Source organism: Bombus pascuorum, chromosome 9, assembly GCF_905332965.1.
Source record: "Bombus pascuorum chromosome 9, iyBomPasc1.1, whole genome shotgun sequence".
Lineage (NCBI taxonomy): Eukaryota > Metazoa > Arthropoda > Insecta > Hymenoptera > Apidae > Bombus > Bombus pascuorum.
Window position 1 is genome coordinate 6286654 of NC_083496.1, and position 16316 is coordinate 6302969.

At 29.5% G+C, this 16316-nt stretch overlaps 3 protein-coding genes across 7 annotated transcripts; 2 read left to right on the forward strand and 1 right to left on the reverse strand.

The window, feature by feature from the left end:
* The first annotated feature begins 3356 nt into the window (after positions 1 to 3356).
* Positions 3357 to 6162, forward strand: LOC132910897 (uncharacterized). Of its 2 annotated transcripts, none has more exons than XM_060967040.1 (8): positions 3357 to 3660; positions 3770 to 4067; positions 4172 to 4325; positions 4403 to 4545; positions 4632 to 4828; positions 4906 to 5293; positions 5356 to 5604; positions 5663 to 6162. In XM_060967040.1, exons 1-8 carry the CDS (start codon positions 3571 to 3573, stop codon positions 6085 to 6087), a joined length of 1944 nt encoding a protein of 647 aa, XP_060823023.1. In that variant the 5' UTR covers positions 3357 to 3570; the 3' UTR covers positions 6088 to 6162. The 2 variants fall into 2 exon arrangements, with proteins under 2 accessions (XP_060823023.1, XP_060823024.1); XM_060967041.1 differs by lacking the exon at positions 3357 to 3660 and having other exon boundaries at positions 3789 to 3925; positions 3996 to 4067.
* A 568-nt stretch (positions 6163 to 6730) lies between these two features.
* Positions 6731 to 11205, forward strand: LOC132910716 (protein HIRA homolog). The gene is made up of 12 exons (XM_060966616.1): positions 6731 to 7031; positions 7112 to 7174; positions 7322 to 7432; positions 7533 to 8131; positions 8224 to 8499; positions 8565 to 8830; positions 8905 to 9448; positions 9533 to 9722; positions 9799 to 10083; positions 10233 to 10327; positions 10435 to 10578; positions 10738 to 11205. Exons 1-11 carry the CDS (start codon positions 6995 to 6997, stop codon positions 10555 to 10557), a joined length of 2589 nt encoding a protein of 862 aa, XP_060822599.1. The 5' UTR covers positions 6731 to 6994; the 3' UTR covers positions 10558 to 10578; positions 10738 to 11205.
* Positions 11206 to 11313: 108 nt separating this feature from the next.
* LOC132910721 (START domain-containing protein 10-like) lies at positions 11314 to 15172 on the reverse strand. 4 transcript variants are annotated; one of them, XR_009658838.1, is made up of 7 exons: positions 14936 to 15172; positions 14697 to 14844; positions 14394 to 14546; positions 14192 to 14316; positions 13995 to 14117; positions 12199 to 12265; positions 11314 to 12095 (listed from the first exon to the last, which is right to left on the reverse strand). XR_009658838.1 is itself a non-coding variant. In XM_060966623.1 (6 exons), exons 1-6 carry the CDS (start codon positions 15089 to 15091, stop codon positions 12257 to 12259), a joined length of 714 nt encoding a protein of 237 aa, XP_060822606.1. In that variant the 5' UTR covers positions 15092 to 15172; the 3' UTR covers positions 11314 to 12256. The 4 variants fall into 4 exon arrangements, 3 of the variants coding, with proteins under 3 accessions (XP_060822606.1, XP_060822605.1, XP_060822607.1); XM_060966623.1 differs by having other exon boundaries at positions 11314 to 12265; XM_060966622.1 differs by lacking the exons at positions 11314 to 12095; positions 12199 to 12265 and adding an exon at positions 13115 to 13880.
* Between the last annotated feature and the right edge of the window lie 1144 nt (positions 15173 to 16316).

Sequence of the window (16316 nt, forward strand, 5' to 3'; positions counted from 1 at the left end):
ACTGCACAAAGGGCGGAATTTTCGTATAGAAAAATCGTATATAGACTCAACGATGATTACAATGAAGACGATACACGATGTGACTGAAACACGAACGGGCCGGATGTTGCGTCACGTAAATGGAGACATTAGGAATTTTTTTTCTGTGAGCTGGGCGCGTCGTTCCCGGTGAAATCGAAGCTACGTTCCTTCGATGGATCCGCACGCTATCTCGACGCGTAAATGGACCAAGTAAGTCGTCCCCTAACGTGAAAGAAAGATGTAAGCGACGTTGTGAATAATTGCAACGATTAAGTAGTCCCACGGACAAAGAAAGAAATTGCATTGTGAGTCGATCTTTCGTTTGCATCACCGATTCAGTCGTTTACTGCGTACATGCCATCGTGCGGAATGCGCATAGCGTAACGCACAGATTGATATCGATATTATCAATTTCCTATCATTCCGATATCATCGTCGTCGATAGCGATGCGTACGTGCAACTCGAAATGATTCGTCGTAAATCGCGTTTTGGTAACGCTGCGTCGATCGATGCGAAGCGGACGCCAACTGAACGGCGAAAGAGTCGTAATCGCGAGGCCCGCAGCGTCCAGAAGAATTATTTGACGGGCAAATCGATGGGAGAAGACGGAACCGGCGCCTCTATCATTTTTCGAGCAAAACGTCACGCGGAAAGATACGCGGAGAGGGTCAATCGATAAGTATAGCTGACGATACGGTCACGTTCGATCGATGGACGATTGAACGTAATTCTATGGGATGGGAGTGGCCAGCGAAACTCTTTCCGAACGGAAAAGGCGCATCCTGTGCCCTGTCAACTAACAGTTGACAATGTACCACGAGGACGATCACCCGCACCCACGCATTTTTTGGCCATCACGAGATCGCTTGCGAGATCTTCAGACATAGACGGCTGCCTCGAGGAGCGCGATGTATTTTAACGACCTACTGGTTGATTAGAACATCACGGATCACAGACGATGATCTACATAGTTCGTTAGATTTTTATACTAAGAACGATACTTTGTAAACATCGGAATCTTGACAGAGTTTTTATTCGTCCTTTGTTCATATACGCATGAAACGTATCTAGAGATAGCAGTTCGTTCGATGCTGCGTATCCACGTTCCACATGATGTGAGAACGAGATCATCGGCTCAATTAGAAACAAAGTACAGAACCATCTACCCATAGAGCGAATCTAGCTTCGATGTAAACGTTCAAAAACAGCTACGAATTCTTTCTTATTAACGTCTCATCCACAGACCGTTTTTCTCGACTATATCTCCTGCATTAACGTTTTATTTACGATCCAGCGATATCTATCATATAGATTTCTCGTATGCAACACCGTGACGAGATTTCGTTTATTTGATTACGAATACTATGGATATTGACCCATACGCGAGATATGTCAGCGCCATGGGGTGCATTCGGTTAAAACGAGAGGGTGACACACGAAAGGAAGAAGGGACGGTTTTGAACTGTATGCTGGATCTTAAGAACATAAATCAACTACGATGATCCTGTGACATGATTGAGACGAATCGTTCCTCAATAGCCACGGTATTCTTTGGCGTATCATACGTTATTAAGAAAGATTTTGTTCGCAGGCATTTCACACTGATAATCCCATTCGATCAGTATCGTGACCACGATACAATCATTGTCAATCAATGAAAGGATGAGGCAAAATGCTTGCCACGATTTGTTAAGTTGACCTGTCCTAGAATTATTTAGTATGAGTTTCCGAATTTTCTCTCTCGTGAATCGCGTAAAACGTCTAAACGAAATTATCAAAGTGGAAAGGAGGATATTAGGGAAGAAAGAATTAGAACTCTCGTAAAAGAATTGCGAAAAATCTACAATTAATCTATAACATTTGGGCCATTAATTTATAACATTTAAGTTAAGAAGAGTGACGTGGAACACCGTGAGATATCGCAGGAACATCGTGAGTTTTAGTTACAATTGATCATAAGATAGATACCTATGTTAAGCCCATTGTGAGCTCATTCTATACAATAGCGCGCTTATCTAACTTGGAACTAAAAATAAAAATCTCTTCTCTCTTTCCTCTCTCGCTTATCACATAGAACAAATTATTCTCGCGAATTATCAGATCGCGATCACTCCGTTCCTTCGAACTATTGCGTGATGTACTCGCTCGCGCGTTTTCTGAATGCACGCGGATCAACATGCACTCGATAATCGTAAGTTGATAATATTCGTAAGATAATATTCGTAAATTGCTCTAAAAACACCTATGGCCTTCGTGACTACTCGACGATCGTTCGCTAATTACGTCAAGTTGCAGGAATTGCCATCACGAAGCTTACGGGATCCATTCGAGGATTTGCAGCATTGCTTACTACTTACTCGGTACTTCGGTACTTGAGCAAGTAGGTAATTTGATGTTCTTCGTAATCCTATTGAAACTAATTAAACGAATCATTTAACTATTATTGTATGGTAAGTTAAGTAAATTAGGTGTATAGTAATGCTTTCTGAAATATTGCAAAGGTACAAAATTCTATACTTCGTTGCAATTATAAGATATTTTATTTCTACATTTTATTTATAATTTCATATAAGACTTTAGTTTTAATTTGAACCAGTAACTATACTGAATCGATAACGTCGCACGTGACAGGTAAATGGTAAGAGGGTCAAGTGATCTCCAAAATGTGGAACGCGAGAAAACATTGCATATTACATGTCATCATTGACTATGAATAAGATATGTATATTCATCTGTGAAGACACGTTTATTTTATACCTATTACGTCTATGATTCCGACATTTTATAGTTACTGAGGCAAACTTTACCTATAATTGATAACTTATTGCGATTATATGTATGTAATTCCCTACCTCATCGTTCGAAATCGTAGATGGCATAACAGTATTTTTATTTGTGATCGTTTTTACCGATCGTAATGATCGGTAATTCAGAATATTTAATTTCATAAAATAACAAATCTACTTTTTATCTTGTCTATGGTTACAATAATGAGACAAAAAAGTGTATCAAACATCACATCTACATGATACAGCATTTATGTTATTAATTACAAATTACAAGTTCATACATTATATTATTTTGTATGTACAATAATAATACTAGGGAGGAAATTTCCTTTCTGATGATACATACCAATTTATTTATTTAAAATACTTTCGAGACTTTAATTACAGAACAGCTTGCATTGTACATAAAATATACAAATTTACTACAAACAAGAAATTTTCCAAGTTTCAAATTTCATACAATTACAAATATCCGTTTATTAAAATCCAAGATCATAAATTAAATAGACATACATATGTATAGAGCAGTCATCTATTTACTACATCAGTTTCGCTTCTGTAATGGAGCAAGTATGTGGTTTTAAAATTCAAATGCTCTACCACAGCCGTTAATAACAAGATTTTCCTTCATCTTGTATTATGTTATAAAGTGATCTAAATATTTACCGATTGAATTATGTTCTTTATAATTCTGTCATTATAATTGACATTATCTAATTACCTAATTCTGTACAAAGCTATCAATTTTATATCGATGTAATGGCCGTAAGTGCATCTTTCCATCGAAATGTACTTTTACTATCTCAAGTAATTCAACCTAGTGATGAGTTCAAGAAATATTTTCGTGAGGTATGTTTTTTATTTAAAAATAAATACATTTATTAGAAAATATTTTTTAATATATTATCTTTTTCTATACTTCCGTTATTTTAATTTATTACAATGTTTCAATTTATAGGGAATGTTTGACAAACCCAACACAGTAGGCTTCTTACATATTTCATATTACTTATTAACAATATATGATTCAGAACGTTTTAAAAAGCTAATTGAATGGCCTGTAATTTGCAAAAAGACTGAAACAAAGTATCGTAACAGTGTCAAAGACTACTTAGTAATTATATCTGCAGAAAATCCTGACATTGGTTTTCCAAGTATACTTATATCTCACTTAATTCATGCAGGTGGAAGTAAATTTACAATCATTATGTGGAAATTATCCCAAGTAGTTGTAAGAAGATATATTATGCGAGAAAGTAAGATATTTTTTCTATAGAAAATATTTTTTAACGCATCTTTTTCATTCGTTATTGTAAAATATATTGAAATTCCATTATATTACTGGCTCTTACTTTTTTAGCTATCTATGATGTTGCATTTGCACCACAAATAGGAAGTAAAGGAAATCTAACAAAACAATTTTTACAAGAAATTAATGCAAGAATTGATTCCAATATTTTGAATCAGCATAAAAATTTATCCAGAATGAAAGATATAGTTGAATCTGTTTTAAAGTAATATTTTTACTTTTGTTTTTATTGATACATTTGTTGTCTAATTTTCTTTATTTAATTTAAATCTCATTTTTCAGGAACGAGAAGGAAACATTAGATAATATTATAGCAGACATTTTTGAAAAAGAACTATTAATTGCAAATCTCTCAGAAACAGCACCTGTACATGTTTCAATTAAGAAATATTTAAGGGACATAAATAATGATAAAATAATAAAAAGTTGATACATTTAATCCATGTTTTTAAATTTATGTATATACTTATGTTTTAGCTTTCTCAAAATATTAATTATTTATTAATTCTAGCATGGAAGATGAATATAAGTAAAAGCTTAAACAAAATACAAATACAAAATAAAGCTTTAAGAGATGTAGAGCAGATCATTTATAAAGTGAATAATATAATCACAAATAATAGTAGTGATATTAAAATGTTAAGTGCAAAACCATTACAAAAAATAAATCATATGGAAATTTCAGAATTATTTTCTCCAGATATGCAAGTAAGTACTTGTTTACCATTTACTAATAAATATTAATAAACTGAAAAGTAACATATTAAACATATTTCACATTTCAGTGTTATCTATTTCAATTATATAAGGATGATAAATTAATACTAAATAATTTTATTCTGTTATTTAATTTTCTCCTGACTCAGTTACAAAACCGATTAAAATTAAATATATTAGAGGACTTTTCGGAATGTTTATTACAAATAGAAGCTAGTTACACAGATCTAAAAGCAGCACCCGATATAATTCAAACTTATCTGACAGATATTACTAAAATAATATCTGAGACACAAGACATTTTATGTCAGAAAAATGTAATACAAATCCATGATGATGATGTTATATTACCTATGATGAATGTAGTCATGTCATCACCCCTCATTAAAATTGATACTGATTATAGTGATGAAGGAAGTAATCTTCAGAAACGACTGCAATTAACTCCAGTAGAAGGTAAGACTAAAGCTATTTATAAAATTATTGAAATAATATATTTATGCGAAAATTCTTTTCAGCTCCACATAAATCACTATTTTCGAGGTATGAACGCCTAAAACAAAATCATGCATCACATGGACCAAAATTAAGGGAAAATTTATTAGTATCACGAATTAATTTTAAGGACACAATTACAAGTGTAAATAGTGAACAGTCGTCTTTAGATACGCATATGGTCTTATCTAAAAAAAATTTATTGTCTTCCAAACATGCAGAAAAATATTCACGATTATTTTCAACTCGTATAAAAAGAAATAATATAACAGGTACGTAACCAGCATTAAATCTTTTAAGAAGTTAAAAATTCTTCTCTTTTTTGTGCAGCAGCAGCAGCAGCAAACTCAAGCATAATATCTATACCTTGTTCTTCAAATGCGAATTCTACAGCGATTACAAATTGCATAATTGAAGAAATGCATGATATATCAGAGCTTAGTCTAAACATTTCAACAAAAAGTCTTTGTAACATAAATGTAGAATTTGCCACACCAAAAAAATTGGCCGCTGAACAAGATAAATCTGAAAACATGTTGGAAATGGAAGATGTAGTAAATGATCTTCCAAATAAAGCTAATGTGATTGATATATGTGACACATTAGAAGTAGCGATTAAAAATAATGACGATGATGCTATCAGTAAAACCGAACAAAGTAAACATCGCAGACGTTCAATCGGTGATTTAGTTGAACGTTATAAAAAGTTACTTGAAGTAAGCAATCGGACATCAAATCAAAAATTAGTTACATAAAATGCGATGATAAATAGTTGTAAGAATTTACAAACATGTATGCAATGAAATACATTTTTATATATTTTTTTTAAATGAAGTTTTATCATTTTCTCGGCTTTTTATTGAATTTCCGTAAAATAAGATGCATTTAGTTTATCGTTAAGAAATTAATTTTGAAAGTACATATATATCTTCATTTCTCATAAACGATATAACCTAGCAAACACGAAGATGGCACCCCGCTGGGGGTAGCCACCCACATGCTATACTTTATTTTTATTTTCTTTTACCAATAAGATATAATACTTTACCAAATGTCCTTAAGGACAAATTGTAAAAACCAAAATAAACTAAAAAAAAAAATATCTTCATTTCGGTGTGTTGCTAGTAAATTCAGTTTTGCAAAAATTTTTGATGAAATTGTGGTATACATTGTAAATAGTATATCCCACAATTGTAAACACATCTTAGTTTTATTTTTACGAGAAGTATACAAAATAATTCAAGAGATTTATATCATCTGAGATTTATATTTGGAAAATTGATTTTAAAATACATATTCTTTGTAGATAGCATACAATCTTTTGAGTAATCTTTATAATATTCACCATGCTTATGTTGATAGTTTTGTTACGTTGTAAGTAACAGTATATTGCATACAAGTAAACAATGTGTATAAATCGTTTTTTATAAAAAAGAACGCAACATATCTATGTATTGCGATAATACACCTTCCATGTTTTCATAGAAATTCACCAAAATGTATTGCCGGTAGTAAAATGTGTTTGAATTATAATGTAAGGTTATACTACATAATAAAGAGTTATATTTTAGAAAATGGAGATTTTAATTGAATGTTATAGTGCTTAAAGTCAATTATGGACAATAATCATTGAATCGACGAATTTTTAATAGATAAAACAACATGAAACTAGTAAAACCTAACTGGGTTACACACGATGGTTTGTACAAAATGTTTTACTTGGATTTATTTTCTGCAATGTTTACAATTGAAATGTAACATAAAATGTTTATTTTTCAGGATATCCAATTTTTTCCGTGGATATACACCCAGATGGTAAAAGGCTTGCTACTGGTGGACAAGGTATAATATTAATATTTTCAATTTATCCCTAATATTGTTTTGTGGAAATAGTTGAATTTGTTAGTTTTGCCTTTATACTTACAGTATATTTAATTAAATTATAATTTTATGGTATATTTGTTATATTATTCTTAAAATTAATTATAGGTGGAGATTCTGGTAGGGTTGTTATATGGAATATGGAACCTGTAATTAGTGAAATTGCTGAATTAGATGAAAATATACCAAAAATGTTGTGTCAATTAGATAATCACCTTGGTATGAAAACAAGTTAAAACTTAATTTATCCTTTTCATATGTTATTACATGTATATAAATGTATATATGATATTAATAAATATATATAATACTTTTATAGCTTGTGTCAATTGTGTAAGATGGAGTAATAATGGTTTGCTAGCATCAGGTGGTGTAGATAAACTGATCATGATTTGGAGATTGTCAGGTGGATCAGGTGGAAGTTCAATATTTGGTGGAAAATCCAGTATTGAAACATGGCGTTGCATAGCTACATTACGTTCTCATGAAGCTGATGTACTTGATCTTGCATGGGCACCACATAGTCCATGGTTAGCTTCTGCATCAGTAGACAATAGCGTAATTGTGTGGGATGCATCAAAATTTCCAGCTATTGTAGCTGTATTAAAGGGCCATACAGGATTTGTAAAAGGAATTACATGGGATCCAGTAGGAAAATACTTAGCATCGCAATCTGATGATAAGACGTTAAGAGTATGGCGTACGACAGATTGGACAGAAGCAGCACTGATATCAGAACCATTTGATGAATGTGGTGGAACAACACATGTTCTAAGACTTTCTTGGAGTCCAGATGGACAATATTTAGTATCAGCTCATGCAATGAATGGTGGAGGTCCCACAGCTCAAATAATTGAAAGGGATGGATGGACACAAGATAAAGACTTTGTTGGTCATCGTAAAGCTGTTACTTGTGTGGTATATATTAAATACAAGATATAAATTTCATGATTTACATATGTCAAATTACTTATTAAGTAATTAATTTATTAACTTTCCACATGTTGCAGAGATTTAATGGTAATATTTTACAAAAAAAGCAGCCAGGTTCCTCTAAACAGTATTGCTGTGTTGCTATAGGATCACGCGATCGTTCTCTATCCGTCTGGTTGACGTCCTTAAAAAGACCTTTAGTAGTAATACATGAATTATTTACACATTCAGTCTTAGATGCTAGTTGGTCACCATGTGGTCTTCGATTAGCTGCTTGTTCTTGGGATGGATCTGTTGTACTTATTGAATTCACACAGCAGGAATTAGGTCAACCATTAGATCCTGCGGAACAAGTATGCAGTCTACATGAATTGTTTAAAATTATAATAAACAAATAGTTATTTCTATTTCATTACAGAGTAGTCTTCATGAACGATTATATGGTAAACCATTAGTTCAAGGTGGTTGTACTGTAATGGAAGCACCCGAGCTTCTTAATCTAAAAACATCGACACCATTGACACAACCAACTTCAGCACCTCCAAATATAAATTTAGTACACCCACCCACTACTACTACAACTACTCCTGCTAAAGGTCCAATTAATAAGCAAATTGAAACAAGGACATCAGATGGTAAAAGACGAATAACACCAATGTTTATACCACCACCATCTGATACAATGTGAGTTTGATTGTAATTTTACGAAATTATAATTTCTATATGTTCTTTAGATTATATTAATAATTTTCACTCAGGGATTCGTCAAATAATAGACTCGGAACTCCAACATTTACAAGCCAAGTAAAAAGTTCCATTGTTATTGAGAAACGAAACGACGTCGTAACGCCTAATGTTACTTCGTCTTTAAATTCAACAAATATAAACAGTCAAGCTTCTACCCTTACCTTAAAACGTCGCGACCAGTCGACCCCAAAATCATATCATACACCATTTAACAAGAAACCAAAAATTGCATCTGAAAGAAATATAAATCAAGTTATACTTCCACCATTAAAACCGTCCAGTTCATTGTCTCAACAAGCTGGTCACTATGCAGTAACTGTTACTAACAGCCAAGGTTTAGCTCATTTACAAGTATTTAAAGGCACAGATTCTGAACCTACTTGGGATTTGTATCTGGGATATAGCGCTGTAGCACTTGCAGCATCACCGGCAGTTATAGCACTTGGATTAGAAGATGGTAGCCTCCATACATTTCATCCTACAAAGGGATGCCGTCCAGCACCTCCATTAGCACCGCCTGCACCACTTGCAAAAGTTCATGCAGTTGGAAATGCAGTATTAATTCTTTTTTTAATTTCCTTTTTACTTTTTTTTTTAATTTAAGAATAATTATTGTTTAATACACATAGATGTTTTTAGGTAATGGTTATTTCAAGCTGTGGTGCTGTACGTGTATGGGAAATAGGATACTCGTGTAGAATGATAGTTTCTACATCTGCTGCACATTTAGCAGTACCTGGTACCTCTTTATTGTCCTGCACTTTATATAATGGAATGCCCCATTTAGCTTTCACGAACGCTAGAGCATATATATATCATAAAGAAATGGGTATATAAATTATATTAACTAATAAAGTTATTTATTGTACATTACATACAATATATTTATAAAAAAAACTTGTTAGGTACATGGCTACTCATTGGTGACAGTCAAGATCCTATATGGCGTTGGGCTTCATTTAATGCATCAAGTGCATCTGGAAATAGAGCACCTAGAGGTCCATTATCTTCTTTGCAGGAAGGATTATTTAGAACAGCAGGAAATACTTTACCCAATCCGAGGTTACCTCATAGTGCTCCAAGTGTAGTATCGTATTTAGAACAACAGCTACTTGCTTCCAAAGCTCTTGGAAGTGCTCAAGAATACATACACTGGCTCATGGCTTTAGTGTCATTTTTATTAACTCAAGGTATATATATTAAATTATAAAAATTAAAATATAAAAAAGCATATATACAATATATATATATATATATATATATATATATATATATATATATATAAGCCTTTCTTATATTTTAATTATTTATTATATTTCACAAAATAATATTTTTTCAGACGGATTAGAAAAACGTCTAAGATTAATTTTAGATGAATTTTTGGGTCCAAGTCACACAACAGCTTCTAAGAGCATATGGGATCCTTCAATTTTGGTATTATCTCAGTACATATTCTTCATTTATTTGTTTCTATTTCATTATGTGTTATATATGCTATTATTAGTTGCAAGCATAGTATCATATTTCTGTATTTTATATAGGGGATTAAAAAACATAAACTTTTGGAAGATGTATTATCTGTTATTGGAGGACATCTTCGTTGGCAAAGATTATATCTTGAATACATGGAACAATTGACAACACTGAAAAATCAAACTAATTAGAAGTAATTTTTCAACGTATAGGTATAAATTAACGTATAGAATTTATATCGTGATCATTATACATTCTAAAGTGGTGTTTAGAAACTTGAAAAACATAATTATTTTATTAAACATATCTGTAGTAAAAATATAATAATGAACATAATTTCATAAACTTCTGATTTCTGTAATAACTTCCAGTCTTAACACGTTGATGCTGGCGCCGATATTCATGGTTTTCTCCGTGGGACGGTGCCCGAATTCACTGTTTGTTTCATGGGACGGCGGTGGAGCACATTAGACTCTTCGACAAACCGCAATTTTTCAACTTTGACCTCAATTTATAGCAAAATTACAAAAACTATACGATTCCTGTTGGGTTCAATAAATTCTGCGAACTTCAACTTTATGCAGTACGTTTTCAAATCAAAGAATGTATGAGTTTGTGATTATTGAAACTTCATTATTTATTTTAAATTATAGAAAACGGATACAAGATTTTAAGCACATTTTTAAAATTATTTTGTATCTCTTGTATATGTTTAAAAACAAATCTTTATGAGATAAGAAAATTGTACAGTCTTTTTATGTTATGCATGATATAATAATAAAAATATCTGTATAACAGTAATATTTTATATTAAATAAATGATGTTTTTTATTTTAACATTTGATAAATATTTGTTATTAAACAATTTTATCCATTCTATTAAAAAACTTCCTGACGTTTTTATGCAATATTATACAGAAGAATAAAGGGAAAATAAAACATACTAATTAATTAGAAATTTTAACAATTTTATATCATCTTCATACAGTACATTTTAAACAAATCAAGTGCCAGGCAATGCATAACGCACTACATTAAACTTTAATATTAATATAAAAGTTTTTCATACTTAAATTGTAATTATATGCACTTGTTAATATAAAAAATACTTACACTAATATAATATACTCACAAATACAATACAATACAAAATTATTTGATGTATTTCATATAATTTGTTATATGATAAACATGAAATTTGTTAACCCTCTTAATAATAAAATTGTAAAATTGGTAATAATGGAAATAAATTTATAATTATATATATATTCTTTATTCCCGTTTATCTTCCGGCTCTGCAGTAACTACCTGGTACAAAATAAGTTTATAATTACCTATACTAGAAATTTTTCTTCTCATCGTAAACTTAATAAATGTTACGTCAAATTTATGAAATACATCAAATCAAACCCTTTCATTAAAGAGTAATGCTTATATGGAATCCAATCATTATTTTGATATTTTGTTTCTAACAATTTGCTAAATATATTAGGATAAAAATATGTAGAGTATATCATTATTATTTCCACATAACAGATAAAAATAACAATTACTTCAATAATGAATTGCACTAATCATACATATAATTGTATTGTATACAAATAGAGACCATTTAAAACAAGTAAAAAAATAATACATAAGAATCAATTAATAAACCACAATTGATTTATGTACTTTTATATCACCTTTGTATATATAAACTTGCACCAGGGTATTGATATCAGCCAAACTACAATGAATGACGTAATATAAGAATATAGATTATTTTAAATTGAATAAAATACATATTATCTGTTCTGCTGCAATACATTTTGTACAAAGATAATAATTACTTGGTAGATTTAAAAAGTAATACAATTCTCATCTTTTTTAAATCTTCATTAACCATCTTCAAAATTCCTAAAAATAATATCACAAATATTATTCTGGTATAATAACTATCTTTTGCTATGCAAGTACATACAGAAATATGTATGTATAATGTAAAAATTCTAATCACATAAATACATGAGTATATGTATATACAGAAATTTCAAGTTATTTGTCTTTCAATTGACGCTGTAATTTAGGAAATAAAAATATTTAGTATGACTAGAATGTACTGAATATACACAAATAAATTTTATCTTAAATTTATCAAGGCCATTACATTCTAAGGCAAGTGCAATTAAACTTGAAACATTTAAATAATTAAATGCACGAAAGATGACATATAAAATTAAATATGTAGAAATAGTTCATCTCCAAAAAATTGAAATATTCATCACATTGAAAAAATTCATAAATAACATATTAAATATCAATGCATATTCTGATAATTTATGTAAGTATAAATATGCATGTACATATACTTCAGAAAGCTAGTTATTACTATTAAATATAGAAAATCACAAAACGTATGTGTTATTATAAGAGTTAAATTTCATAATTGTATAAATAGGATATGTTAGTTGCATTAATTGAAGCAGAATATTTAATAAATATAGAAAATCTTAATTCTTTTTACAATGTGTAAAAGGTTCTAAATAGAAGAACTACACTATGGTAAAAGCAAGAGAATTTATATAATTTAATGGATATATTTACCTATTGTTTATATAAAATAATCAAGAGATGTAATATAAAAAATATGATAAGTAATATAAATTTTAATATAAATAAAACAAAATAAGTCAATAATTGTATATTACAAAGTACAAAACTGATAAGTATAACTAATAATATTATGCAGCATCATTTTTAAGAGGATTAATAATTATATTGTTTTATGTGATCACTATTTCTGTATCCAAACACTAAGATTTCTCTAATATTCCTAAAATCGCACTTGTAATATTAAGATGCTAGAATCATGATCTATGTATCAAGCTATAATGCATTAATCTTAATAAGTATTTAATGTAGACAATATGTAAATCTTTTGTACCTTCAATGATAATTTTTATACATATATACAAAAATTATTATATGTAATACTTAAGTACTCACATAAAACAATAAAAATAAATAAACACATAAATTAAAAATTACAACCTGCATATTGTGCGTTATGTTGAATCACATGTAACAAATTATACTTTCAACAACACATACATCACCGATTCAATAAGGAACTATAACTATATAATACTTAATACAAGACAGGCCATGATGTATTCTTATTAATCATACTGTCATTCATTGCAATAGGCCACATAACTATTCATGATACTACTATTATCAATATAATTAATAAATTGCAGTTAGATGTGTGGATGTGTATATAGATAATATATAGTTACACATATACACATTTACACGAATAAATTAACTTTCATCAAGCTCTGTTGATACTACAAACTTCTATAATACCGCATTTTATAATTTCAACTATTATATTATTTTCTTAATATTAACAATGGAAACATCTACTTCATGAATAAAACTAATCACTGTCCATTGTAACTGACTCTTTTAATTCTGATTCATCAACATAATAATTTTTTGAATTTTTTTCTTCTGCAGACTTTACACACTGCAAACAATTTATAAATAAATTTATTGTATCTAAAATCATAATTACTATTTTATCATAAAATGTAGTTTGCCTATAATGCTCAATGTTAGAAATTACAGAAGAAAGACTTACATCCTCAATTCTTATACGTGGTGATGCAATTTGTTCAGGGAAATGCCAAGGTTTATAATTTGGGTTATTAAGTAATTTCCAATTAGGGTAAGCTACAGAAGCTTTATGTAATTTTTTAACCATCTAAAACAAGAAATTAATTTGAGAATTTAATATAAATAAAAGTATCAATTGTAATTAGCACAAAAGTTACATACTCTTGGAGCAAATATTTGTGTAACTTTATTAACCAACCATACTGGTAATTTTCCATGCGGATCGGTATGAGAGACATAGCCTAATTCAGAGCCATCACCATTTCGAGATGGTCTTACTATATATCCTTAAATAAGATAAATAAATAAGTAATAAAATACACAGAGATAAATAATAAATTTTATTTCAATATTTAAGTCATACCTGTAAGATAAGATGTTGCTCGTACAAATTGCTTTTTTGGTGGATAGTCTTTATGAAAAACAGAATGATTCAAAATTAACTGCTCTATACCAGTATCAAGCCATGATCTTTGTAGAACAAAATCTCTGTTTTTCAATGGGGATGGACAGGCCACTAATTGATTATATATATATATATATACATAGATATACACATACATATTATATATATATATATATATATATATACACATTATTTGTATACAAACAACTATAATTTCTATATAAGTACAAATAGAATTAGTCAATAATATTAGATACTTGCTTGAATAATAACCAATATCGTTATTTGGATTGAAAAAGCCTATGTCTTTTGATTCAATCATATGGGTGTCCCAAACCTTTCTATATTCAGGGTCATGTAACACATCATATAATGTTTCTGGTAGAACATCGGCAAAACGTGTTCTAATCTAAAAAATATTTCCATTAGTAATATTAAATATCTATAAATATGTAAAAGAAATAGAAAACTCAATTGCAAATAATAGAAATAATACATACCTTTACCATTCTAAAACTAATTCCTGATACAGATTTTGTCCAAACTGATAAATCAGGTTTATTATAATCTAATCTCCAATCATTATTATCATCATATAAATGTTTCAACTTCTCAAAATCCTTATCTTCAGCAATTTTAACTATTCCAATATCCATTTTATAAGAATATTGTCTATGACACAATTAACATAACTAATACTTAAATGCACAATTTCTAAAAATAAAATATACGATGACACAATTTTTTAATTTTATAATTTATTAACACAACTTGATAAAAATGCAAACACAAAAATACCTGTTATTCATAGAGTTCTTAGCAATTTAATAAAAAACCTATGCATGTTCAGTTCTTGTATGTAATAAGCTTTACACTTATGCCAGAGAAGTCTTTGGTCAGTCTTAATCATTGTTTTCTTTTCCAAAGATAAAAATTAAATATACTATTCTTGAATTTCATTCATACTGAAAAGGAAATAAAAATATGATAATTGATAAGATAGTATAGTAGGTTGAAATCAGAGGTTGAAATGTAACCTCTTGTCTAGTAGCATTTTAATATTAGTAAATTCCGTCATCTCTGATCGATCTATTAAGTCAACTATGTAATAACAATATAAATAAATACAACAATTTAAACAGCCCGCACAAACATTGTTACGTACATTCTCTTGAAAGTAAAAACAATCTGAATAAATTTTCTACATGTATATGTACATACCTCATGTATATTGAACTGGCTACCGCTTACAGCCGAAAAATGTTCTACAAATTAGAAACAACTTATTTTGTATACTCAACTTATAAATTAATATAAATTGTCCATTAAATATTTGAAAAATTAACATTTAACAAAAATTCGCATTGAAAGAATCAACTAATTTGTGTTACGGTTATGATATATACTGATAACAGGTTAGTCAATATCTAACGTACTATTCAGATTATCTTTACGTGAGTTCCAGTTTTTCATTATACATTTGTCATTTTATTATTTATTTGAGGTACGTTTTATTTCATTCGTAGGTATTTTAATTCTTAGTAGATACCAATGAATTTATTACTGTATTATAATTATTTTACCCTCCATGTATACATGTACATAAATATATATTAATAATATTTCAATATTAATATGACTTTCTACATATGTTTGCAAGCTATCTATCTTTTTCTATTTTTACTTAAATTTGTTAATTACAATTATAAAAATAGCAATGCAATATTTGTTAATGATAATTACTGATTATGAACAATAATTATTACTGATCATTGATGTCCGTTTGCGATCGTTATTTCAGTTACCGTATATATCTCTATTATGATACAAGAATACATTATTTTTTAAACCATAGAAATTTACTTCTCCATCGCCTATTGT

What these genes read in the sequence shown, in the direction of transcription:
- LOC132910721 (XM_060966622.1), bottom strand. Translation starts at nt 15,091, where the DNA reads ATGGATATTGGAATAGTTAAAATTGCTGAAGATAAGGATTTTGAGAAG. An exon ending in CGATATTGGTTATTATTCAA is followed by an intron (nt 14,547 to 14,696) that starts GCAAGTATCTAA and finishes ATAATCAATTAG; the next exon opens with TGGCCTGTCCATCCCCATTG. An exon ending in CACAAATATTTGCTCCAAGA is followed by an intron (nt 14,118 to 14,191) that starts GTATGTAACTTT and finishes TTCTTGTTTTAG; the next exon opens with ATGGTTAAAAAATTACATAA.
- LOC132910716 (XM_060966616.1), top strand. Translation starts at nt 6,995, where the DNA reads ATGAAACTAGTAAAACCTAACTGGGTTACACACGATG. An exon ending in GTAAAGCTGTTACTTGTGTG is followed by an intron (nt 8,132 to 8,223) that starts GTATATATTAAA and finishes CACATGTTGCAG; the next exon opens with AGATTTAATGGTAATATTTT. An exon ending in TATGGGATCCTTCAATTTTG is followed by an intron (nt 10,328 to 10,434) that starts GTATTATCTCAG and finishes TATTTTATATAG; the next exon opens with GGGATTAAAAAACATAAACT.
- LOC132910897 (XM_060967040.1), top strand. Translation starts at nt 3,571, where the DNA reads ATGGCCGTAAGTGCATCTTTCCATCGAAATGTACTTTTACTATCTCAA. An exon ending in ATAGTTGAATCTGTTTTAAA is followed by an intron (nt 4,326 to 4,402) that starts GTAATATTTTTA and finishes CTCATTTTTCAG; the next exon opens with GAACGAGAAGGAAACATTAG. An exon ending in TATTTTCTCCAGATATGCAA is followed by an intron (nt 4,829 to 4,905) that starts GTAAGTACTTGT and finishes TTCACATTTCAG; the next exon opens with TGTTATCTATTTCAATTATA.